The 23408-nt window shown below is 43.4% G+C and overlaps 5 protein-coding genes across 14 annotated transcripts in view; 2 read left to right on the top strand and 3 right to left on the bottom strand.

Moving 5' to 3' along the window:
• Window positions 1–587: 587 nt before the first annotated feature.
• On the bottom strand, window positions 588–4784 carry LOC106751009 (TBC1 domain family member 16-like). Its single transcript, XM_014631740.1, has 3 exons — window positions 3210–4784; window positions 2080–2419; window positions 588–1017 (listed from the first exon to the last, which is right to left on the bottom strand). Exons 1-3 carry the CDS (start codon window positions 3982–3984, stop codon window positions 588–590), a joined length of 1545 nt encoding a protein of 514 aa, XP_014487226.1. The 5' UTR covers window positions 3985–4784.
• Window positions 4785–4796: 12 nt separating this feature from the next.
• On the bottom strand, window positions 4797–8155 carry LOC106751008 (ATP-dependent DNA helicase Q1-like). Of its 2 annotated transcripts, none has more exons than XM_014631738.1 (3): window positions 8069–8155; window positions 7448–7581; window positions 4797–7353 (listed from the first exon to the last, which is right to left on the bottom strand). In XM_014631738.1, exons 2-3 carry the CDS (start codon window positions 7527–7529, stop codon window positions 5609–5611), a joined length of 1827 nt encoding a protein of 608 aa, XP_014487224.1. In that variant the 5' UTR covers window positions 7530–7581; window positions 8069–8155; the 3' UTR covers window positions 4797–5608. The 2 variants fall into 2 exon arrangements, with proteins under 2 accessions (XP_014487224.1, XP_014487225.1); XM_014631739.1 differs by lacking the exon at window positions 8069–8155 and adding an exon at window positions 7794–7889.
• On the top strand, window positions 7998–10142 carry LOC106751010 (hydroxyacylglutathione hydrolase, mitochondrial). Of its 5 annotated transcripts, none has more exons than XM_014631744.1 (5): window positions 7998–8155; window positions 8712–8827; window positions 9062–9404; window positions 9490–9593; window positions 9688–10142. In XM_014631744.1, exons 2-5 carry the CDS (start codon window positions 8780–8782, stop codon window positions 9952–9954), a joined length of 762 nt encoding a protein of 253 aa, XP_014487230.1. In that variant the 5' UTR covers window positions 7998–8155; window positions 8712–8779; the 3' UTR covers window positions 9955–10142. The 5 variants fall into 5 exon arrangements, with proteins under 5 accessions (XP_014487230.1, XP_014487229.1, XP_014487227.1 ...); XM_014631743.1 differs by lacking the exon at window positions 7998–8155 and adding an exon at window positions 8158–8241; XM_014631741.1 differs by lacking the exon at window positions 7998–8155 and adding an exon at window positions 8166–8463.
• Window positions 10143–10224: 82 nt separating this feature from the next.
• Window positions 10225–11570, bottom strand: LOC106751011 (high mobility group B protein 6). 2 transcript variants are annotated; one of them, XM_014631746.1, is made up of 4 exons: window positions 11036–11570; window positions 10861–10946; window positions 10442–10787; window positions 10225–10353 (listed from the first exon to the last, which is right to left on the bottom strand). In XM_014631746.1, the coding sequence occupies exons 1-4, from the start codon at window positions 11132–11134 to the stop codon at window positions 10243–10245; spliced, it is 642 nt and encodes a 213-aa protein (XP_014487232.1). In that variant the 5' UTR covers window positions 11135–11570; the 3' UTR covers window positions 10225–10242. The 2 variants fall into 2 exon arrangements, with proteins under 2 accessions (XP_014487232.1, XP_014487234.1); XM_014631748.1 differs by having other exon boundaries at window positions 10876–10946; window positions 11036–11564.
• Window positions 11571–14357: 2787 nt separating this feature from the next.
• LOC106751007 overlaps window positions 14358–23408 on the top strand; it is a 25073-nt gene continuing 16022 nt past the window's right edge. Inside the window, exons 1-2 of one of the 4 annotated variants that reach the window (XM_014631733.1) lie at window positions 14358–14375; window positions 21342–21509. The gene's annotated coding sequence lies outside the window, so the exon portion shown is untranslated. Of the gene's footprint in view, window positions 14376–14531; window positions 14675–21341; window positions 21510–23408 lie in introns of those variants that run through there. The other 3 variants (XM_014631734.1, XM_014631735.1, XM_014631730.1) reach the window with 3 other exon arrangements.

Genomic DNA, 23408 nt, shown 5'->3' with positions numbered 1-23408 from the left:
TCACGTGTTGTTATTCGTCGGTTTGCATCAACTAATGCCTTTATCGCGTCTTTATCAGCTTCAACCGGCCTTCCAGAACGTGATGCATCTTCGACATCAAAATTGCCGGATCGAAATTTTGCAAACCAGTTCTGGCACTGGCGTATTGTCAACACATTTTCTCCATACACATCGCTTAATTTCTTTCTGGCTTGAACAGCATTTTTACCTTTTCTATAGTAAAAAAGTAAAATATGACGAAAATGCTGCTTATTGCTCTCCATATTTAAAAGGGCACCGACCAAAAACTATGCGTAAAATCAATTGAACTTATTCACACACAAGCCTTGCTATATCAGCTGTCAAAACATATAATGACAATGCGACTTAAGTGTGAAGTTAGCTGTGAAAAAATACAATTAAATCCTCTGTCGGGAAAAAACGAAATTACTTTCCGAACAACCCAATAATTATATATAATCATATATATATAATTATCTTTCCCGAATGGTAATAAAGTAAAGGGAAAGTTTCCGGGATATTTTACAAATGTGCTCAATCGATCACAAGTATTATTGAAATCGTTGAACGATAATCGTTGAATCGACTTACTTCATCACCTCGATGTGGGGATTACCCTCGCCGGCGTAGTACGGATTAGCTCGGTCTGTACGGACGACGTCCTTCTCCACTATGCACACGACGTTCCGCCAGAAACGCTCGGCCTGCTCCGGGTTCATGTTCAACCTGCGTTTCTGTATCTCGTCGTACTCCTGCCGCCTGATGGCGTCGATCTGCTCTCTGTCCTCGTACGTGCTCTGATACGAGTAGCAGTGCAGCAGAAACGGCCAGACGATCTTCCGCAGTGCCGGCTCCAAGCCGCCGAAGAATATCCCCTTGCGAAGGGCGAGGTCGTCTTCCACCTGGCCTCGTTCGTTCAGCAAGTCTTTCCAGGCCAGCGACGTGATCATCGGCACTTGACCTTCCTCCGGGTGCAATTCGTCCCGGCTTACTTCCGGTCTGCAGACCATGAAGTGCCTGTACGCATCGTACAATTGCATTCGCGCATTAATCAACGCTGATATATCGCTAATCGATGTATCCGAATTCACGGTTTGTTGAGTTGATGCAAAAATGCGTCTAGTTTTTCATTAAAAAAAATATACATATACACACATACATATAAAGATTAAAAATTGCAACACTTTTCGATGAGTTTCGCAGTGAATCGTATGTCTCCAATAAGAGTATTTGATCTTTAGTAATTCTCAAGAGATACATTTTCCTATTGGACACGAGATGTGTTGCGAAATTCATTAAAAAAAAAGTGCGACCTTTAATCCGACTGTGTGTGTGTGTGTGTGTGTGTCTATACATCTTGAGAAAAACGGGACATACGAAAAAAAACGAGTTGCGACTTTTACATATTGACTATGTGTGCACATGTGTATACGTATAATATTTATGATAAGGTTCTTGGTCTTCCGCTGCAGTCGTTTGATGACGTCAGAAATAAGAAAACGCACGTTGAAAATTCTTGCGAAATACGTTAAAATAAAAGGACATACATCCGTAAAATGAAACTCGCAAGATCGATTGAGCACATTTGTCAAATATTCTGAAAACTTTCCTTTCTTTGCTCTAACGATCAATAAGTAACCGCAAAATAAACATAATACGCAACTTTCTTCAGCTTATCTTCTCTCACGATTTGTCACGTTAATTTCACGGCTATTTACTAATTGTTAGATCAAAAAGAATACTTTACAAATATTTATTCATAATTGATCATAAGAACCATTTTAAAGATATATCCTTTTATTTCAACATATTTCGCAAGAACTTTGAGCATATATTTTCTCGTTTCTAATGTCATCAATTAAAATAGATGCGGTGAAGAAACAGGAGCCTTAAAATAAAATCAATCAAGCGAGCATCATATTGTTCGATCTGCCATCTCATCGATAGTTGTGTCCACGTTCGTCGAAATTCTGGGAATTCCGAGCAAACAACTGTGGTACAAAAAAAAAAAAAAAAAACGGGGCGAACTTTGCATCGACCCAATAAATTGCACAATACATTGTAACGTTTTCGCGGCACCTGTACGGCAGGCTCTCTTCCGTGTCCGCGTTCAAACGCGGGTAGAGCAACTGGTGCCACTGGTGCAGAGTGGTGGCCAGTCGGTCCAAACCACCGTGGTGGAAATGTAGAATCTTGTATTGACTCTCTCTGCTCGCCACTACCAATTGGCCGCAGGTGCAGGCGGGGTCGGCGAAGAACAATCTAAGGGATCGCATCTCGCTCAGGTCCACCGAGAACCTCCTGCAGCGATGAGCTCGCCGCAGTGTCACCGGCGATGCGGTCGCGCTCTCGGGAAAGGCAAGATTGTGTTGCAGGGCGAGTAACTCCGGAGACCTCATCCACGTGGGCATCTCCTCGGCTGTGGGAACAACGACATCGTGCGTTAATCGAAAGATCGAACGTGGCTGGGCATCTATTGGGTTAATTGACAAGGTTCAGCTAGATTTTCAACGTCTTCTTCGACGATCTAGTGGCATCTTTTAAGACAAAGACATACGAATTCTGCCCGAGTCCTGAAGAAGGATCATAGTCGATGATGGTAATTGCTTGGTTGATGAATAGTTACCAAATTATTGTAATTGTTAACAATAATTTGGTGAACGATTACAATTACTTGGCCGAAAATTACAGTTCTTGGTCAACAATTACTATTACTTGATTAACAATGGTAATTACTTGGTTAATAATGATGACTTGGTTAACAGTTGCAAATGTTCAGTCAATCATTGTAATAACTTGGTTAATTAAGATTACTTGGTCAAAAATTACTACTACTTGGTTAACAATTATAATTATTTGGTGAAGAATTGCAAATACTTGATTAACGATTAAAAATTATGTGGTCAGCAATTACTACTGCTTCATTAACAATTACGACAACTTTGGTTAACCATTGCAATTATTATTTGGTTAACGATGACGATGACTTGGTTAACACAATTAAAAATACTTGGCTAACATTTACAATGACTCGGATAACAATTTCAATTACCTAGTGAAAAATTACAAAACGACTTTTAATAAGAATTCCAGTTACTTAATCGATGAGTGCCTTGTTATCGTCGAAATATGATGCTAATAATTACGCATAGAGCTAAATTCAGCCGAGAAATGGGACTTTTCGACTGTCCCGAAACGTCATCACGTACCGTCGGTAGGTACCGTGAGCGAGAGACTACAGGTCGATGTCAACGACAGACTGCGGCTCTTGACACTGACGTCGTCGCGGAACGAGAGACGCGCCTCCTCGTCGATGCTCCTGGCGTCGGCGTCGTTGCCCCGTTCCTTCACATCCCCGTTTTCGTCGTTCCGCGACTCCCCCGAGCCCGGGCGATTCTCGGCCTCGCCGAGGCTGTCGCCGTCGCCGGCCTGGCTGGCCGGGTCTCGACGGCGCAGGAAGTCGTAGCCGTACCCCGAGCCGGAGCAGACGCGCTCGCAGTCGCCGCAGCTGACGGGCTCCTTCGCCTCCAGGCACACGTCCAGCTTGCCGTTCCCGTTCTCGTTCTCGTTCTCATTCTCGTTCTCGTTCTCGAGTTCGTGCCTCGCGTTCAGCGAGCCGCACGTCTTCTCGGAGCGGGGCGAGCGAGGGGAAGCCGGCTCGGCGGAGTCCCGCTGAGCGGCCGCGACGTTCCTCGCGCTCAGGCTCTCCAACGTGGTGGGGTGCTTGCGCAGCGTGCTGTTGGGTATCCAGCTGAGGTGCAGGGTCGGCAAGTTCGAGTTCTTGTTCAGCTTGCACGTGATAGTCATGTAGCCCGGATGGTGCACCACGTCGGCGTGCTGCCGCATCAGCGTCGGCGGGTGCACGCATACGTTGTTTTTGCAGAACAACGCCTCGCCGTCCTGGTAGATGACGCGCCGGTTGTCCTGGCCGCAGTCGCCGAGGATGTAGCTGCTCGCCTTCCTCAGAATGTTCGGCAGCGGCATTGTCGCGGTGTTCGAGCGATCACTGGCCGATCGGTGACGTTGTCATCATCTCCCGGTGGAGCACGACGCGTTCTTGGACTGTGGGGGTCTCACACCGAAGAGCCCGAGCGTCGAGCGTCGGCACGCGTCTCTCCGTGGTCCGCGAGCTCCTCACCGAAACTCCAGCCCCGATCCGGGCTATCCTCGTCGGCGAAGAACCGCCATCCGCGCCAACGCAGCAACGTAGAACCGAGCGAATCGCCGGAGAAGGCGATACGGAGGGCGGGCATATCGCGCGATCACCCCCGTCGTACCCGGAATAGAGTATCGGCCGTCCGAGTAAGCGAGAGACCGACTTTTCCTTCCTGTGCCTCCCGCGCTGCGTATATCGTCGGATACGCGCGATCCCCTTATCGCCCTCGATTGGCTCAGTTGCAGGCACGGTACGCGCGCCGCTTCCGCGTTTTACGTGTCGCCAAGTCCCGGCTTCCACGACGGCGCGTCTTCGAGTGCGCGACTTCCCATCGTTCCTCCTCGCTTCGAGTAGACCTCACCGAGAGCGAGGGCTCACGAGAGGAATCTGCCCGGCTGTGCGATCTCACTCCTCCTCCTCGTCATCCTCGTGGTGCTCCTCGTCGGCCGACGAACGCGACGGCATCGCGCGCCACTCGTGCGCGATAAACAAAAATCCCAGTGGCGGCCAGTGCTCGCTCGCGTACGCGCCGATCGACGTCCCCGTTTCCGCTAGAGTCGCCGTTCACTGCGCGAGCGCCGCCACCACCACCTCCTCCTCCTCCACCGTCGTCGCTGTTGCCGCCGCTGCGCAAGTACGTCGATTCTGAGAAAATCCGCGGAAATCCACGTAGGACGTCGGCGCTCCCGCGCGAACTTATCCCCTGAGCCTCCGACGCGTGCCTCGTTACGCAACGACGAACACGCGTCGCTCAGTGTCGGCGCACATATACGTTTATATGTATGTACACTTATATACACGCGCGCGCGCACATAGAGAGTCGGATATTTCTTATCCTAGATCAATATTTCCATCTGATCGCGCAGCCGGCTGCCCTACTACCCGATCCGCTGACATACCGCCGCACTTGGAGCTGCTCTTCCTAGGCAGTTTTTATCGATCATCCAGTGTATTCGCTTCTTAATCGTCGCGCGGCCGTGCACCGTATGCATGCACTTTCGTTTGTCGCGCGCGCTTCTCGCCTCCTCGATCGATCATCCTGTCTGTTCTCTCTCTCTCTCTCTCTCTCGTGTGTGACATATGTGTATGCGCGCACGTGTAACCGCGTCTCTTCACTGCGACGAAGCGCGCGACTCTTCGACGGTCAGTCAAGGGGCGCGACGAGTGAGCGAGCGAGCGAGCGAGCGAGAGAGAGAGAGAGAGAGAGAGAGAGAGAGAAATCGACGACGCGCCACGGGCGCAGCGACGACTTTCTCGCGTCGCTTGTGCGAGAGCATTAATAATTAACCGGGTTCTTGAATAAAGCAGACGTAACGATTTCCCTACGCCCGTTGCATCCCCGTTGAACGCGCAGGATGAAATGAAGCGTCAGGAATCGGCGAGGAATTGTCCGCATGAGTTATCACAGTCGACAGTTGTCTTGAGAGTCGCTAGTGTCTTAGGGATCTGATCTTAGTAGTGTATGTCGTACTTGAAGGGTATCTTGTGGTCGTTGCTGGCGACCAGGCCCGACTTGGGTCCCCGTTTGAGGTACGATATCGTGGTGTACGATGAGAAGTGGAAGTCCTCCTGCAGATAACCGTTCGCCAGCAGGTGGCCGACGATGGCCTCGCCGGTTTCCCTGGTGAACTTCGGTACTGGCACGCCGGCGACCCGCAGGGTCGTGGCGCCTTTGCTGTACCAGGCGTCCACGAGCTTCAGGGCGGTCAGCCGCGTCTCGTTCTGCACCGCTTTCGTCATGATCTGGTACAAGTGTCTGCAATAGGACGCCACGTCGGTCTCCCTGGCGGCGGCCGGCTTCCTGCAGTGGTCGCACATCTCGACACAGTCACTCTTGTCCCAAGTCTCCTCGAAGTGCGTCGCGATCAGACTCCGTCTGCAAGACGTCTGGTCGAGGCAATAAGTCAACACCTTGTACAGGTTCTGCAGGCCGACCCTGTCCTGGAACACCATGGTGCTGAGCTTGAACACATCCGCCAGCCGGTAGAGCACGATACAAACGGACTTCTTGCCGTCTCTGCCGGCCCGGCCGCTCTCCTGGTAGAAGTTCTCCATCGACTTCGAGACGCAATGGTGAATGACGAATCGCACGTCCGGCTTGTCGATGCCCAGCCCGAAGGCGATGGTCGCCACCACGGCTTGGTACTTGCCCGAGATCCACTTGGAGTAGACCTCCGACCTGTACTCAGCCTCGAGCATCGCGTGGTAGCAGCCGACCTTCACGCCCCTCCCCCTTAGGTCCGTGGTCAGTTGCTCGGCCTCCTTGATCGTGGTGGTATAGATGATGCCGGACTTGCCGGCAAATCGGTTCTTCAGCAGACTCTCGATCATCGCCAGGCACGTCTCCTTGTCCGACGGCTTTCGGCGCACCTCGTAGAACAGATTCGGCCGGTTGAACGAGGCTCGCAGCACCAGGCAGCCGCTGATGTCCAGCATCTTCTGCACGTCCACGATGATCTTGGCCGGGGCTGTGGCGGTCAGACCGAGAATCGGTATGCCGGGGAACATGGACTTCAATACGCCTAAGAAGTTGTAGTCGCGTCGAAAGTCGTGACCCCACTGACTGCAGCAGTGCACCTCGTCCACGGCGAAACGCGCGAGATTCTGCAGCTCGTACGCCTTCTGCAGCTTGCTCATGAAGCGATTCGACTTCGCCATATACTCCGGCGTAACGTAAATCAGCCGGAGGTCGGTATTCTTATCCACCAAGGCGTTCATGGTCGCCTTGACGCTCTCTTTGTCAGCCTTGGCGCACAACATCGTAGCTCTCACGTTGAACCTGCGCAGCCCGTGCAGCTGATCCTCCATCAGAGATATCAGCGGCGAAACCACTATCGTTACGCCCTTGCTGATCACAGCCGGCAGTTGGTAGCATAAACTTTTCCCACCACCCGTGGGCATAATTAATATAACGTCTTCCTTCGACATGATGGCGTTCATAGTCGGCAGCTGCAGGTCCCGTAATTTTTCTATCTTGAATGTATCCCTCAGTGTTCTCCTCAGCTTGGCGGACCATTCGAAGTCCTCGTTGTTCCAATTCTTCTTGGACAGGCAGAAGCTCTTCTTCAGAAGAGCGTCGTCGCGCAATTTCTCCTTGCGTTGAGTCAACATCTTCTTGCGATCCGCGAGCTTCTGCATCTCGCTCTCTATCTGCTGCAATTCGTAATCGATGGCGGCTATCTCGTCATTCTCCGTGACTGAAAGGAGAAAAAGAGGAATTGCGTATCAGAGAAAGTAACGCGCACGAAGGGCAGAATTGTCGTGAAATTCATTGTTCACTATCAAACTAACCTTGATACTCGCCGTCGTCTATCGTAATCACACCTTGCGTGTCGCCGGCAGACATCCTGGTCGATTGCTCGGACCCATTCATCAAGACCACGTAATTGAAGCAAGATACGTTTCGAGGATACGATTAAAAGCGTCTGTTTTGAAACAGAGCGAAGGCTCGTTCACATAACCTAACTGTAGCGCGCACACATATACACACACGTACACACAATGTCGGCAGGTTGCGACATTTTTTCTTGGATGAATTTCGCAAAAAGTATATTGTATCCAATAGGAAAATATATCTGATAAGAATTATTATGAAAGAAATTCTCTTATTAGACACAAGATGCGTCGCGAAACTCACCGGGGAAGAGTTGTCGCGACAACTTTGACACGTTCATTGCCAATCACGCGATATCGCGTGATTGCGAGTTCTCACCAAACGGCCGATCACGCGTTATCGCGTAATAGATATTCAGAGTGCATAAATCCTATGTACATAATAATAAAAGCATATAAATAATATATTCACTTATTTTGAGCACAATAAAAACTAAGTTGAAAAATTTAAAAAATACGAAATTCCAATTTTCAGCTTGGCAATGAGCGTGTTAATTCGCCGACTGTGTGTATACATACGCGCGCTCTGCCAAGTCGCCCAACATAACCTTCGAAAGCACCGCTTGAGCTGAGTGATACCAGCGGTGCCGGCCGACTCCGGGTAAAGTTGGGTATTTTTTTCGATCAGCTGTTCTTTGATCGATCCGATTGTTTGCTCTCTTTATAGCACTGCGTCGGTGCATTGTTATCAGGCAAGTATATGTTATTACCACCAGCATCCGTACCACATCTATCGGTAGCGAGTGGAGCAAAGGAGTCGTATAAGTAGTAAGTTTTACGCGCACAAACAAAATCGCGCGCTCAAAAACTCAAGTGCCACGTCGAGGATTTCAGTTTCGTCATGTTCAGTCAAGCTGCACTTCGGGTGTGTCCAACGTGGCTCGAGAGCACAATCACATCCTTATACTTTAGGGGTATCTGTCTCACATTCGTCTTCACTATTGCGCTTTACATTGCTTTGCAAGCGGTATTATATATTATCATTACGAGGCGACGCAATTAGTTTTTTTATTCATCCGTTCGATCGCTTTTTCATCAGTCTGTCTGTTGAATGTTTGTACCGCACACAAGTGACAAGCAATATGTAAATTATATGACGTGTATAAATTATACTTTATATATATATATATCATCTCGTGTGCTTTCTTTTTAACATTTTCAGTAAAAAGTATATCTTCCCACGGATTTGGTGGATTTCACAGTCTCAGCAAAACGGTAGATCATTCCAAAATGAAAGTTCACATATTGCCGGCGCTTCACGATAATTACATGTATCTGGTACGTGCTGTCGCATCTATTGTAACATTTACATGTAATTATTTAAGCCTGAGTATACATAACCTCTATATTTATTCAATATTTGAAAATACCCTTTATTATAACTTATATTTATTTATTAAAAAGAATATTTTATATTATAGACTGTGCTATATAGTGTTCCTAGAAGTTACTAATTAATAAAGTCAACCTTTATTGCTCGTAATTTTTAATAATTTCCTACAATTTTGTAAGATTGTCGATGAAGCGACACAAGAGGCTGCCATCGTGGACCCCGTTGCTCCAGAAAGCGTAGTTACCGCTGTGACGCAAAATAACGTAAAATTGACAAAGATCTTAACTACACACCATCATTGGGATCACGCCGGTGGGAATGCAAAATTACTGAAAACCTATACTGATCTTCCTGTGTACGGTGGAGACGACAGAATAGTAGCTATTAACCACGAAGTTAAGCACAATGACACATTCAATATCGGTAATTTATCTGTGAAGTGTCTGTCGACACCTTGTCACACACGTGGCCATATCTGTTACTATATCACGGGAGAAGGATATCCTCCGACTGTTTTCACAGGTAAAACTGGATACAGTCAGAATGAGAGATATTAAATATAAACATTAAATCGTTCACATTGAATGAATTGAATTTTGTGTCGCAGGAGACACTCTCTTCGCCGGAGGTTGTGGCAAATTTTTCGAGGGTACCGCTGATCAAATGTACAAGGCACTTGTCGAGGTTCTGGGTTCTTTACCCGAGGAAACAGTAAGTCACTCAATTCTAATTGTAAAAATACTCGATTACCCTTTTTAGGTTGTGTTGTCATCTTTATAGTGAACCATTTTTGGACACCTTTCAGGAAGTGTACTGCGGGCATGAATATACAGTTAACAACCTGAAATTCGGCTTACACGTGGAACCCGACAATACGGCGATTCAAGAAAAATTGGACTGGGCAAACACTCAACGTGATAATAATCTTCCAACTGTGCCGAGCACCATCAAAAACGAGAAATTGACGAATCCATTTATGAGGGTGCATGAACAGTCCGTCATGAAATACGCGCAGCAAGATGATCCTATCAAGACAATGTCGCACTTAAGGCGCAAGAAGGACAATTTCTAAGCTTAATTTGCGGTACCTTACAGAAATATCTTCCGTAACTTACTCACTGAATATTTACATTTAACTAACATTACTTCAAAGTGCGGCTTGAAAGGTGCATGGGTCGAAGATTTTGTATCCACATTCACTTGTATCAGAAAAAAAACTAATATGTACAATATTTAATATATACATATCCTAATTATAAACACTATTAATATGCATATACAATAACTTGTTTCTATGTTAAAAAGTTACAACCATAAATTACTTATCTTACAATGAATAGGCATTGTCACGTATGTAATATTATGTGATATTTAACGGCACTTGACACGGTGCATCTTCGGTTTTTTTATTGTATATTTGCATCTCAGCAACGTACTTCTCTTTGGATCTTTCGTACATATCGTAATACACCTGTAACGATAGCAACTATGTTGTGTGTTTTATGCTCAGGATGATCATAAAAGTTGACACTAAAATACATAATAGTAGGAGATCCTACCTTCTTGTCCTCAGAACTGAGAGATTTCCATGTGGTTGCGAGTTGCCTGGTTAATTCCTGTTTACTAGGTTCCGGTTCTCCAGCCAAACGTTCCATCACGCGAGGTCTTTGTTCTTGACAAAACTGGAAGAATGGATTGGCAGGGCGTTTCGGCGCATTCGGGTCAGCTTTCGCGCCTTTCCTCTTGGCTCCCTTCTTGGGTTTCTCCTCTTTGGCATTGTGAGAAGCACCTTTGCCCCCTCTCTCCGGTTTTGGGGTTGTTTGAAACACGCTATTCTCCTCGAGTACCCCCATCGGTGCTTCGCGCCAACGATCTCCATGTTGGTCCAATCGATCGATCAAAAATCTATCGATCAATATCACAATATTTAAATGAGAATTTTGCATTGATTTCAAGTCGGTGACTAACCCATCCTAACCTAGAAAACACTAACTTTTTCTCCTTCCTCGTATATCGCAGGAGCTTTCTCACTTTCTGAATTCTATAGACCAATCGTTCGTTCTCCTGTAGTTCGAAGAAAAAGCGACAGATTAAAAAATGATCGTCCTGTGAAATGCGCCACGATGGTTTCGCGATTGGGGAAACGGGATTACCTGTTGTAAAATCTCGCATCTTTCCAACAGCAATTGATATTTCCTCTTGTAGATATCGAACTCCTCCGGCTCCACGTCATACTCGGACTCATCCGACATCGTAAATGCGGATTTCCACTGAATAAGACGAACCGAACGTCTCGCACTGTCTCACGCGCACATATTTACGGCGGCGTTTCTCTCCTCGCGAACATATCGGACTGACGCGCGACATTTTCGGCCATCTTCAGCGCTGCAACGTCACCTAACCTTACCTTCAACCAGCGAAACTTCGCAGCACGTAGGACGCACCGCGGATTTTTTCCGCTCCGCATAAAATATCAAGAAATATGTTCTCATGTATCGGTCGACGAGTGGCAATTTTCTCGAAAAAGAATGCGATTAGATCTAATTTGCTGTGAAAATGTTGGAAGAAGTAAGTATGACTACAAGGTACAAATGCGACACACAACCTTGCAAATAATATTCCCGCCTGCGCAATCAACCCGAACTGCAACGTGGTCGGAATAACGAGGATATACGCAAAAGTTTTACGATTATTATGCACATCGTTCAGTTGGACTTTGTTAGGGTGATGATTAAAGCAATAGAAATAGAACTTCTAATTAGCAAGTCGCATAACATTCATATAATGTTCGCTGTAATGAACAATTTTTTAGCAACCATTTCTCCGCCAGGCATAAAAAAGATAATATATGAAATTTGCTCATTTATGACTATATATAATCATATATGTTCACAACGAACAAATACTGTTGTTTACAAATTATACACAAATACAATCGGAGTAAATGCTTCTGGTTACATTAAAGCTTCTAAAACATGATATCTACATTTAATTAAATAATTTAATGAATTTAATTAAATGATATACCATCATTTTTTTCCGTATAGACATATACGATTATATATATAACATATATGTAACATATATAAACAAAGTTTATGTATGATTTTACATTATTATATATAATCATATATAATCATTTTTTCCCGGGATGTTGCCTCCCTTCTCATTAAATTTATATGATATGATTTTGCATTTTTTTAATGACAACAAGAAAATTAAAGTTTATCGATAACAATGATTACATATCGTTTTTACGTTTCGATACTTTACACGAATAATCACGACACACACTTAGCGAGAATACTTATTGTGAAATCAGTGCATCGGCCGACGATCGAGAGAATTATGAAAACGCATCTATCAATTAATTTAATCTTGATATTGAATGATATTTAAAAGAAATTTTTTATCAGTTCGCTATGTTCCTCAGTATTATGCGTTGATGTCATCGCATTATCTCGTCGCATTTCTTCCCGAGCTATTTTATTTTAATAAAAAAAAAATAGAACAGTTTGATTTTTGATTGTATATCCCCTCTGCTGTATCTATTAAATAAATATTTCGCCCTTTTAGGAGAAATAATTTCCGATAACTTCGGTGTCATGATGCAAGAATGTTCTTTATCGAAATATTTTTAACGTCGAAAATGATAATGGAGAATTTTAAATTCTGCGCCGGAAATCGTCCTTGAGCTGCTGTCGGCAAGGATGAGGAGAATCGACGGTAAGTTAAAACACTTTGACGTAGTTAATTTAATAATGTTATTACTGCGTAATCCTATTAATATTTTCGGTGTTGCATATGCAATAATTGAGACACGTTGTATATAGAGCATGGATCACTTGAATACGTATACAGATAAATTTGTAGGTTAAATTATATGTATACACTTACACGTACATTGTTGTTTAATTGCTGTAATTCAGTCGCCCATCTCACGTCGAAAAGTTAGTTGGACGTACTCGCGCTGTACAAAGATTTATTCCCAAACCACATAGCACAGAAAATAAAAACAATGTTGCTGATATATTACAACATTGAATGTTAAAATGTAAATATCTTTTCAATGTTGAATTTATATTAATTCTTCTATATTGATTGTTTATGTTGCTACAATGTTGAAACAATATTAAAGAAGTTAAGACTAAATGGTCGTTTCTATCATCATGATTTAGATCTAATCAACAATCATCATGATTTAGATCTAATCAACGATTAGATTTAAATCATGATGAAGAATCTTATGTCAGTTAGCATAGCCTCTGTGATGTATTTATAAAAACAGAATGTAGTATGTACTATTAAGAAGGCCCGGTTCAGTTTTACGCAAATAGAACATACAATGACGATGACATCAAAATGGCGAGGAAAACTCATTTTTTTCATCATTTTGCCATCACTTTGACGTCACTGTCATTGTATGCTCTACCTGAAAGAGAAATACAGTTATTTTCGGGGACAACAATATCCTCTTTCTATTTTAACCGCAAAAATAGCAGCAACATATATATTATTATTACTGAATCACATTATAGAAAAACAGTTCTCGTAACTATTTTTGTGATTAAAATAAGAAGAGGATATTGTTGTTCTCTTGAAAATGAATATATTTTTCTCTCAGTGTATAAAAGTTACTTCAATTTCTAATGGTGCATTCTTCTTTGAGATCTTCCGTAATTTTTGTTGCGATGTGTCAACGAATTTGCATTTTTGCATAACATATTTTTTCAAAAATCTCACTTAAACCACTCCGGTAGAAAAGTGTACGTTAATTGTCGGTAGTTTTAGAATAGCTGTGGTCGCATGAAATTCGCGAGCCGGGCTCGACGAATCAATCATCATCGCTGCGCTTCGTTTTTGCGCGTACGATCGTTGTGGGTTGACGAACAACCTTGTTTACTTCTCGATTACTCGGCCTACTGAATGAACGGGGTCTTACGCTCGGTCCCGTTGCACTGGCACAATTCCAAGTTTCAAATTGAGCTGTTAATATGACGTCCGGTGTTGGCGCGTGATTAAAAGAAAGAAAGAAAGAGAGAAAGAACGAGAAAGAAAAGTTCGTCTTTTGTTCTCTTTTCCCCGAAAGTTCCACCTCGCAGACGCGCTCTTTTTTTTTTCCAGACCCCGGCGGCGGCGGAAAAGTTGCGACGCGCCTCTCCTTCTCGCTCCTTCTCGCTGGGAGGGAACACGCGGACGCGAGAGAGGACGGTCACGGGGACGCTGCGAGAAAATTTGGATTCGGGGACGACGAGAATAACAGGCAACAACCGAGGCGGCGGCTGCGGCTGCGTCGGCGGGCACTACGACGAGAGGGCGACGAGGGTATTCCGTAAGATGCGCGCGCAGGCAATCGCCAAAACTCACCCTCGGCTCGTGCCGCTGCCGCCGCTACTGCTGCTGCTGCTTCTGGCTAGCTGTCGCGCGAGCAATACCCAGCGCAGTGGTTATTAGTTTTCTGGTGCGCGCGGTCCGCGCTTCTTTAATAAGCTTGTACGCTCTAAAACCGAGTCGATCCGCGCCCGAAGTAATTCGTATATCGATTTTATCCGGTGGTTTCCCTGGTCTCTCTCTCTCTCTCTCTCTCTATCTTTCTCTCCCTCTCTCTCTCTTTCTCTATTTCTCTCTTCCTCTCTCTTTCTCTCTCGTCTCGCGCGCACGCTTGTTAATTTACCCGCGTCTTCTTTCTCCTTTGGCGATTGCCGGGCAGTGAATTAATAATTTCCCGCGCGTACCATGCGGCTTACCGCAGTTTTTTAGCATCGGTTCCAGGAGACGGAGAACGAGCATCGGTGAGTAACCGAGCGCGAGTGCGAATCTCGCCGTGTTGAATCTCGGTGTTGTCGCACGCGCGTGCACGCAGCACGATTTATTTCAGAGAAATACGGGGGAGAATCCGAAATGCGCGGATGCGGATACGACGGGTGTAGTACATTGCGGACACGACGTGGCTGATGTGCCGCAAGCTCTACGAGCGCGTACGAACGTTACGTGAAACCTTGCTGTGCGCTGCGGATCAATAACAGCCGTTGCGGTTATGGTAACGCGACCAGCTGATCGACCGATATTAAATTTTATTTGCGCGCGTTCCTCGTCTCGAACCGCCGCCGTCATCGTCGTGTCTGTTCGGCTCGTCGTGTTTGCTTACGAATTAATAACACGTTAAGAACCATATGTACGAAACATATTCGCGGATCCGCATTCGCGCGAAATGTTACGCAGGGTCGGATACGAACGAACAGAAGAGTCGATTGTCTTCGATCCAAACTTTGCGACATAAAATAGTCGCATCTCTCTCTCTCTCTCTCTTTTTCTGTCTTTTCGTTTCTCCCTCCTCACTTTCTCTGCTTCTCTCGTTCTGGCTTCTCAAGTGTAGTCGACTCGTGCCAAACGTACGTCTTTTTTTCGCATTCATTATCGCGTACACACCGAGAGAAGTCCCACTGAAATTAGTTATTTTCGGCCTCAACAATGTATCTTCTTCCGGTTTCGACCGAGAAAACAGTAGTAGCAGCGTGCACGCATCCAAACAGTGTAACGTCCGAAATCGGGACATAAGATGTTGACTTGAGACGTCTTTAAGAGGTCGTAAAAACGTCCGGACGTAAGTCGTCTTAAAGACTTCTTACCGTCCGATTTTAGACATCGTGCTGTCTGGGTGAGTAAGTTTATTGTCGCCGGAACTATAATGACGACACGAGAAAAATGGTTGGTCCTGACACTATAATTCTTTCATTCATGTGCGTCATTGCCGTTACAAATGCTAAAAATGTATCTCTCTCCCTCTCTCTCGGCGGCGGAGTATTCGCAATAACGGGCGGCGACCGACGAAGGAAAAATATATCCCGTGATTCCTCGTTCGTCACGCATTCGTAACGGCTCCGATATAAGCGGCTGTGAGTTTTTCTGCAGCATGCCATCAGCCGGGCAAGCGAATGAGCGAGGGCATTATCATCCTCGCGCCTGCAACGTGTTCGATGTGTCTTATCTCTCTCGCTTTCTCTCTCTCTTTCTCTGCGCGGAGAAGAGTGAATTTAATCGGTCGCACAGGAAGAGTCGGGCATGCGACTCGTTACGAGGCGACGAGCGGGGGACAATGCCGGGAGAATCGGCGATCTTCGCGCGCGCGCGCGCGAACACGTTTACTCGCAGAGCGAATTCTCGACAGGCTTCCCGAGAGGGTGCACGTGAAGTTTTCGTTTCCGTCACGACGGTTGCTTTGCTCGGCCCGCGAGGGATCCTATTTCACGCTGCGGCTGCACCGACGTTCGTCCGGCCAGCATATTCGCGTCTCGCATCTGATATTTCTCTGATACGTTCCGATAACCGGCACGAGACCAATTAAGCGCCGTCGGTGCGCGTTAATTGTCGTCGCGGTTAACAGTAGAACTATACCGAAGCGGTCGAAATGACCCGGTTTGTGTAATTTTTTCCTACACTGAAAGAGAAATACAGTTATTTTCGGGGACAACAATATCCTCTTTCTATTTTGACCGCAAAAATAGCAGCGATATGTATGTTATTATCACTGAATCACATTATAGAAAAACAGTTCTCGTAACTATTTTTGTGATTAAAATAAGAAGAGGATATTGCTGTTCTCCTGAAAATGAATATATTTTTTTCTCTGAGTGTATAAAAGTTACTTGAATTTCTAATGGTGCATTTTTCTTTGAGATCTTCCGTAATTTTTGTTGCGATGTGTCAACGAATTTGCATTTTTGCATAACGTATTTTTTTTTTAATCTCACTTAAACCACTCCGGTAGAAACGTTAATTGTCGGTAATTTTAGAGTTAGCGAAATTGTACCGCACTCCGAGCAGAAATAAAATATGACAAATTCTAATACCTGATACGGGTATGATTAGATAGCCATAGTAAAGTATATAAGTAGCTTCTCGCGGAAACAATTAATTAGCTGTCCACATAATACAACTAAAATTTCGTTATCAGGCCTAGGTTTTCAGCTGTGGGAGCTAAAAACTAAATTCAGGGACAAAAAGAATTAGCTAAATTTCAGTTGTATCATATGAGCAGCTTTTTACCTGTGGGAGATCCTAATTCTTTTTTCCGTGAAATAAGGTCCGGATCTGGCATTGTGTTGTTAGCACAATGCAATGTAATAAGGTATCTTGATCTGGGCTCAACTCAACATGGATATGATATTTATTGCTACCTATGAAGGCCCGGATCTTACAATTCTGATAAACAATGATGTCATTATGGAAGCGTACTACAGCGCATATAGATATTTAATCAAGTTCTCTGAATATATACGTAATTTGATCAGAGGCACAATACTACGTTATTCTCTTGATTACGGGCTAACAATTTATCCGGGCTCTGTTTGAAGTACGGAAATAAGAAACTTTATAAGGTTTCTTATAAAGCCGTACGATGATAATTTGTCTCGGAGAGCCGCGGTAAATTGTTCAATTACAGATTACATATAAATTATATAAAATCATATTTTGCCCATATAGTAGTTACTTATATGATCATATATGTCTATACGAAAAAAATCATATGTCTATACGAAAAAAAATATGCCATTTAATTAAATGTTTATATCATATGCTGTCAGAAGCAGCCAGAAGCGTTTATTTCGATTATATTTACATGTATTTTGTAAATAACAGTATTTTTTCGTCGTGAACATATATAATTATATATAGTCATACGGGCAAATTTCATATATGGTCTTTTTTTCCTGAGGATTTATTACATCGATACTGTTGCAGTTCGTTGATTCCCTCTCCTCCCCTCCGCCCCTTTATCGATTGGGATTACTTGACGTTTTATTGAGACCGACGCGATCCTCAAACTCAAATGCGACTGGTCGCCTCGCTCGCTCGCTCGCGGCTAAGAGACACAAAATACAGCCGGTATTTAAACGAGGTCGTATTTACCGTGTTCTATATTTACCACGATCAGACTAATAAACATGTCGGTCGAACGCGGACCTTATTAGGTGGACGACCTGTGACGCGGTCGCGTGCTTCGTCTTCGTCGTCGTAATCGCGATTTCGCTACGCGATGCAATCTCGCAGCAGTGCACGAAACAATGCGAGGCAATATTAAAACGATACTTCCGCGCACGCGGTCATTCCTTCTTCGCGCGCGATAATGCAACGTGCATTTCGTTCGCGCACTCGCGCGCGAATTCCTCGCTGGCGGCACCTCGTCCGCGTGTGTTGGCGCGAGTGTTATCGAGAACGCTCCTTCGATTTCGTGTTCCTGTAAACATCGAGATTAAACATTCATGAGCGCCGGAGCACCTGTCGCTTCGCGTCTTCTGCCGTGCTTGTTTTCGGATTAGCGCGTTATCACTGATAAGAATTACAGGATTATTTTCGCTTTCAATTATAGCCTTTTTCTTGTTTTAAGAAAATATAGTAGCAGCACGGCAATATAACAGCAGCAGTATACGTATTCTCATCGTTGACACTATAGTAACACTTACTACACAGAGAAAGATATTATTGCACTGCGAAGAAAAGTAATTAGTTTATTTTTCTTTTCTTTTACGTAACGATTATCTTGGAGGAAGAATATTTTTTTGATAATTTATTAAGAGAGTATTAAAAATAGTATACTTGTCATAAATATTAGAAAAGCTCATTATCATTTTTACTCAAAAGAAAAATTTATTCATCAGTGTAATTGCTACAATGATTACGCGATTATAGTTGCAAATACCAAACACTTTTTTCTCAGTGTGGCATTTAATGCTGCGCTTTCGGCAGCAGTGTAATTCGAAATTAAAGACGCGATCGCGTTCCGTTGTGTTTTTTTCCGCAAACACTTCCAGACATCATTCGCGCTTAAAGTAGTTAATAAAGTGTGGCAGATTTTTATTGGTGATGTCAAAGGATCTCTTTATAAGTTTATTATTTAATGAAGAAAGACTTTATTTAATTATCTAAATAATAAACATTAATTTTTTTGGGGGCGGAATTAAGATAAATATATTACAAACACGGAGATACTATTTATTTCTTATTTTTCTTATTAATGCTTTATTTATACATCGATTGGTCTAATAGATGTGCACACGTAATAGGAAGTAGTATATAAATATTTATCAAAAATTCTGAAATTTTTCTACAATGTCTCCTTGTGTATATCCGTCTAATCTTTGATATCACAGCAATTTATCATTAACCCTTTGGGACCCAATTTTTTTCTTTTTCCTTTGATAACTATTTTGGGCTTGTTGGCGATTTGTAAGTGAGTTCATATTGTATAGAATAACAGTTTTACAAATAAATAGCAAAAAAATGGTGGAACATATACATTCCAACAGGCATCTTTTCCGGATTGTAAGTGTCCCATTGAGTACGCAAAAAAATAAGTTATCTTCAGAAAATGGAACGTATATATCCCATTGGAGCTCAAAGGGTTAAAATCCTAAATGTAATTTAGAAGGAATCAAAAATAGAAATTAGAAATAGGACATTAACCTCAAGGAATACGTATAAAAAATGTCATCTTCACTAGCGCTGATGTTTCAGCTTTCGAATGGTCAATCGTTTCCTAATTTAACAGACATGTAAATAGTATTTCTATCAATATGTAGCTAAAATTTAAAAGGATTCTTAAAAAAAGATGGTTTGACGGACCGACCTTAAGCGTGCTAATTAGAATCGCGACAGTATGTTATGGCTCCGACCACGTCGAGTCAGGTGCGTGTTCTTCGTTCCGTGAGAAAAATTCCTCGACGGCCCGACCGTCTGGAAGTCGTCACGGTTGTAGATGAACGGAAATCTGGTCTGTCGTGCCGCGTATTTACGCGCAGCTCAATCACGCTTCTGTAATACCGTTTTTAACGACGAAATGATTTCACCATCTTGATGGATATTGCCATATCGGATAGAAAACTAATCGATTCGACGCGCCAGATTTGACCCTGGAGTCGGATAGAAATTAATTAGATAGTGCGCGGCGGTGATTTCTTCGAGAAAGGAAAAAAGAAATTCCTCCCGCGCCGTGGTAATAATCGTTCTGTTTGTTTCTTTCGCCTCTCGCGAAATGTTTTACGTGGAAATCCACGTCTCTTTGGAAACCTTCCAGGATGTGCGCGCGCGAGCTCTTAAAAAAGAACCTCACGTCCGCCCGGCGCGTTTACGTGAGCAGGATGTAGTGGGTGTCGCGGATCTCGTCGCACTTAACTCATCCTCTAATTGCACGGGGATTTTCTTCCCGATACGAGGGGAGACGCCGAGTTGGAGGGGAAAAAACGAATTATTAAAAAAAAGAGAAAAGAGAAAAAATCGGTATTGCGCGTGTGCCGCTTACTTGGTTGTAAACACCGTGAAGCAACGGCGATATCACTAGATTGAAATTTTTTCTCCACGCCAAGTTAAAAACCGCGATAAGATCTGACAGATAGTTAGCGAGAGATAAGATTTGCTTATCAATCGGTTAATAGTACGGCCTAAGCGCGAGCGAATAATGACAAAAAGCTCACGAAGATAAGCTGCAACGAGTATTGTTAAACTCATCTTTGTAATTTGTATTATTAATTTCTTTTTCAACGCCGAGAAAAAGATTTCTTCAAATTTAATAAATTTTATCGCATTCAAACAAATTTCATCATTGGCATGCTCCAAAGAAACTAATATTTCGATTAATAAGTACGATTGCATTGACTCTTCAATGAATATGTATCTTTACCTTAAATAAAAAACTTACTTGAAACGAAAAATAATTTCCTTATAAAGAAATTATTTGTCTCATTTTACATATTTATTGTAACCAAATAATATATTTATTTGATTAAAAGATATTATTTCAAATAATAGCGTTTTTTCTGTTAAATAATAGAGTTTCCTTGAACGAGACAATAAAATGTTTACTCAAGCAATAATATTTCGTATATGTTGTTTCTATGAAACAAATTTTAATCAAATAAATAGAAATACAAAATCTAAAGAAACCTTTTTCTCTGTGCACGTATATATGCTCTCTCTTTCTCTCTCTCTCTCTCTCTCTTTCTCCCTTCCTCCCTCCCTCCCGATCGCTCACTCACTTTCTCTGTGAACCATTTTTTTCGTTGGAAAATACTTTTACAACACGTCTGGACTTTCTATTATCGCTCACGATATCGCTGCAAAAAGAACGTGCCAAAGTAGAAAAAGTAATAAGAGAATAATATTATCGCGCATAAATGTTGTTGTCATTCCGGTACGGCGTACTTTGTAATCCCTGCTCGCGCGTACAGTACGATTTCACTGCTACAACGACGGTATCGTCTGGATCGGTCGAGGCGGTCGAGAAGAAAAGTTCTCTCGCACAACGAACAACGACGAGAAGGCTTGTGTAACGTGCACGATTGATATATAAAACGCGAGAGTAAGACGAGATGCGCGCGAAAGAGGGAGAGAAAAAAGAGAGAGAGAGAGAGAAGGAGAAAGAAGAAAACTCCGTTCCTTATCTGTCCTATAACGTGCGATAAGCAGCGACAACCGGGCCTCTCTGCACATGGAGGCGATGTAATTATTCGTATCGCCACGTCGCCGGATCGGGAAGCGCCTTCGGAGAATCCGCGTTTTTCTCGTCAACGCGCGTTTTTCGTCGTCAGCAAGTCGTCTTCAACGCGTCAGTGGGGCAACTTGCGTTCAAAGGTGGCAGAAATTATTCTTTGACTTTTCTGTGATATGAAATAATATTAATATTAATTTACTAGTGATTTCTTTTTGTAATTAAACTTATTAACAGAAGAATATATTAATTTATATTTAATCCGGTATTGTATATATAATATGTAGTAATATTGTTAGCAACAATAAATTAATAATATATAATGATATATAACGACTAATGATATATAACGAACTTTTCCAAGTAAAAGAACATAAAATTTATTAAAAAATGTACGTAACAATATGTTTTATGATATCATTTTTAACATGTTCTATTTAATTTATTATTGTCCACGTGTGATTGACGTAATATTTAAAATAGAACTTTTCCCGAAATACTTTATTTTAAGTACGATCCTATAAAGAAGAGACAAGTGAAACCATAAAAATTGGTTCAGCAAAGCAAAATTTTAATAAAAGTTATGAAACATCAAGTAACTTTAAAAGGCACAATATTTCTCTTTACGATATTATAAGCCAATACATATATTGTTTAATAAAAAGAACTTCAAAGCCGGGAGATGTTGAGAATAATAATAATTATAAAAAATTTTAAATTATTGTAGTATCTCACATCATAAATATAGTAGAATCTTACATATCAAGTTAAAATAATATAATACTAGTGATGAAAGTAATGAAACTCAACTGTTGATAAATATTTAATTCAAATATCCGAAAGTATCGTTTCCATGCTGGAATAATTTCAGGAACTTCCAATTTTGTTGGTGTATCGCAACATGAAATGAGAATATAACGCACGTGTATAAACAGTTCTCTTGAAGATTAAATTCCGACAGATGATAACAGCGGCAGTCAAAATGACAAACATTTATCGGAAATGTGCACACGAATATGTTTCCTTTTAATTATATGTACATAAGACTTCTTTAATACTACCCCATTTCCTAAGTATAGGTATAACATAATATTGAAAATTTCCAATCAGGGGCATCATTTCTAAATATTAATTCAGCATGATTACTACTTTTCAGCATCATTTCCGGTTTACAGAATAATTAACAATTGCGAAAATTTCCGACGTCGCTGTGCCTGAGGAACGGCACAGCATTAATGGAGTCTCCTGTACATAACGTGAAGTTTGTTTGCTATTTCTGAACTGGCCGTACCAGTTCAAGAAGGCTACCTTCCAATATTCACTGTCAACACTGCAAATCTATAGTTCACGTTACGTACATTATAGATTTCCGGTGAATATCGGAACACATCTTCCTGGAACCGGCGCGGCCAGTTCAGGAATAGAGAGCGAAGCTGCGCTACGCTTTCTTCGAGATCTCAATTTTTCATCTTCCGCCAAGTTCGATAAGTTTTGGCCTCGACGAGTTTCCGTGCGCGCTCGCCGCGACGAGCCCGTCAGCTGACCTTACGTAATCAATTTTAGAGCCGCGCGCACCACTAAAGAGCCACCGGGACGCTCTTTTCATGCGGTCGAGAGAAGCTCGCTCGCGGCTTCGATCGCCTCGCCGCTTTCCCGCGCGCTCTCGAGCACCCTTGATTGAAAGAACGACGATGCAAAATCAGCGTCCGCCGGCGAGGATTCTGCTCGGCGGGCGAGAAGGCGGATCGACCACGTACCGGAGTGGCAGAGCCACGAGGAAGAGGATAAAAGCGGGAAAACAAAGCCGCGCGGGGCCGGCGTGAATCTTCGGCGCGCCGCGTCGCGGGGTTTTGTAAGAGAGATCAGGACGTATATACATCGTGACGAAACACGTTCGAAGCCAATGGTCATATGTATCAACGAGAGCGGTACCAGCGGCTATCAGTATTAGCCCGGTCATCCTCCCGTGCGCGCAACCGCGCAGCGCGCAACGCCGATCGCGCGGCGATCTCCTCGCTGAGCCGAGACGAAGAGAGAGAGAG

This window comes from Dinoponera quadriceps, unplaced genomic scaffold (genome assembly GCF_001313825.1).
Source record: "Dinoponera quadriceps isolate SergipeBrazil2010 unplaced genomic scaffold, ASM131382v1 scaffold7814, whole genome shotgun sequence".
In the NCBI taxonomy this organism is placed as follows: domain Eukaryota; kingdom Metazoa; phylum Arthropoda; class Insecta; order Hymenoptera; family Formicidae; genus Dinoponera; species Dinoponera quadriceps.
Note: the sequence above shows the minus strand (reverse complement) of the source record. Positions and strands in the feature narration are given on the sequence as shown.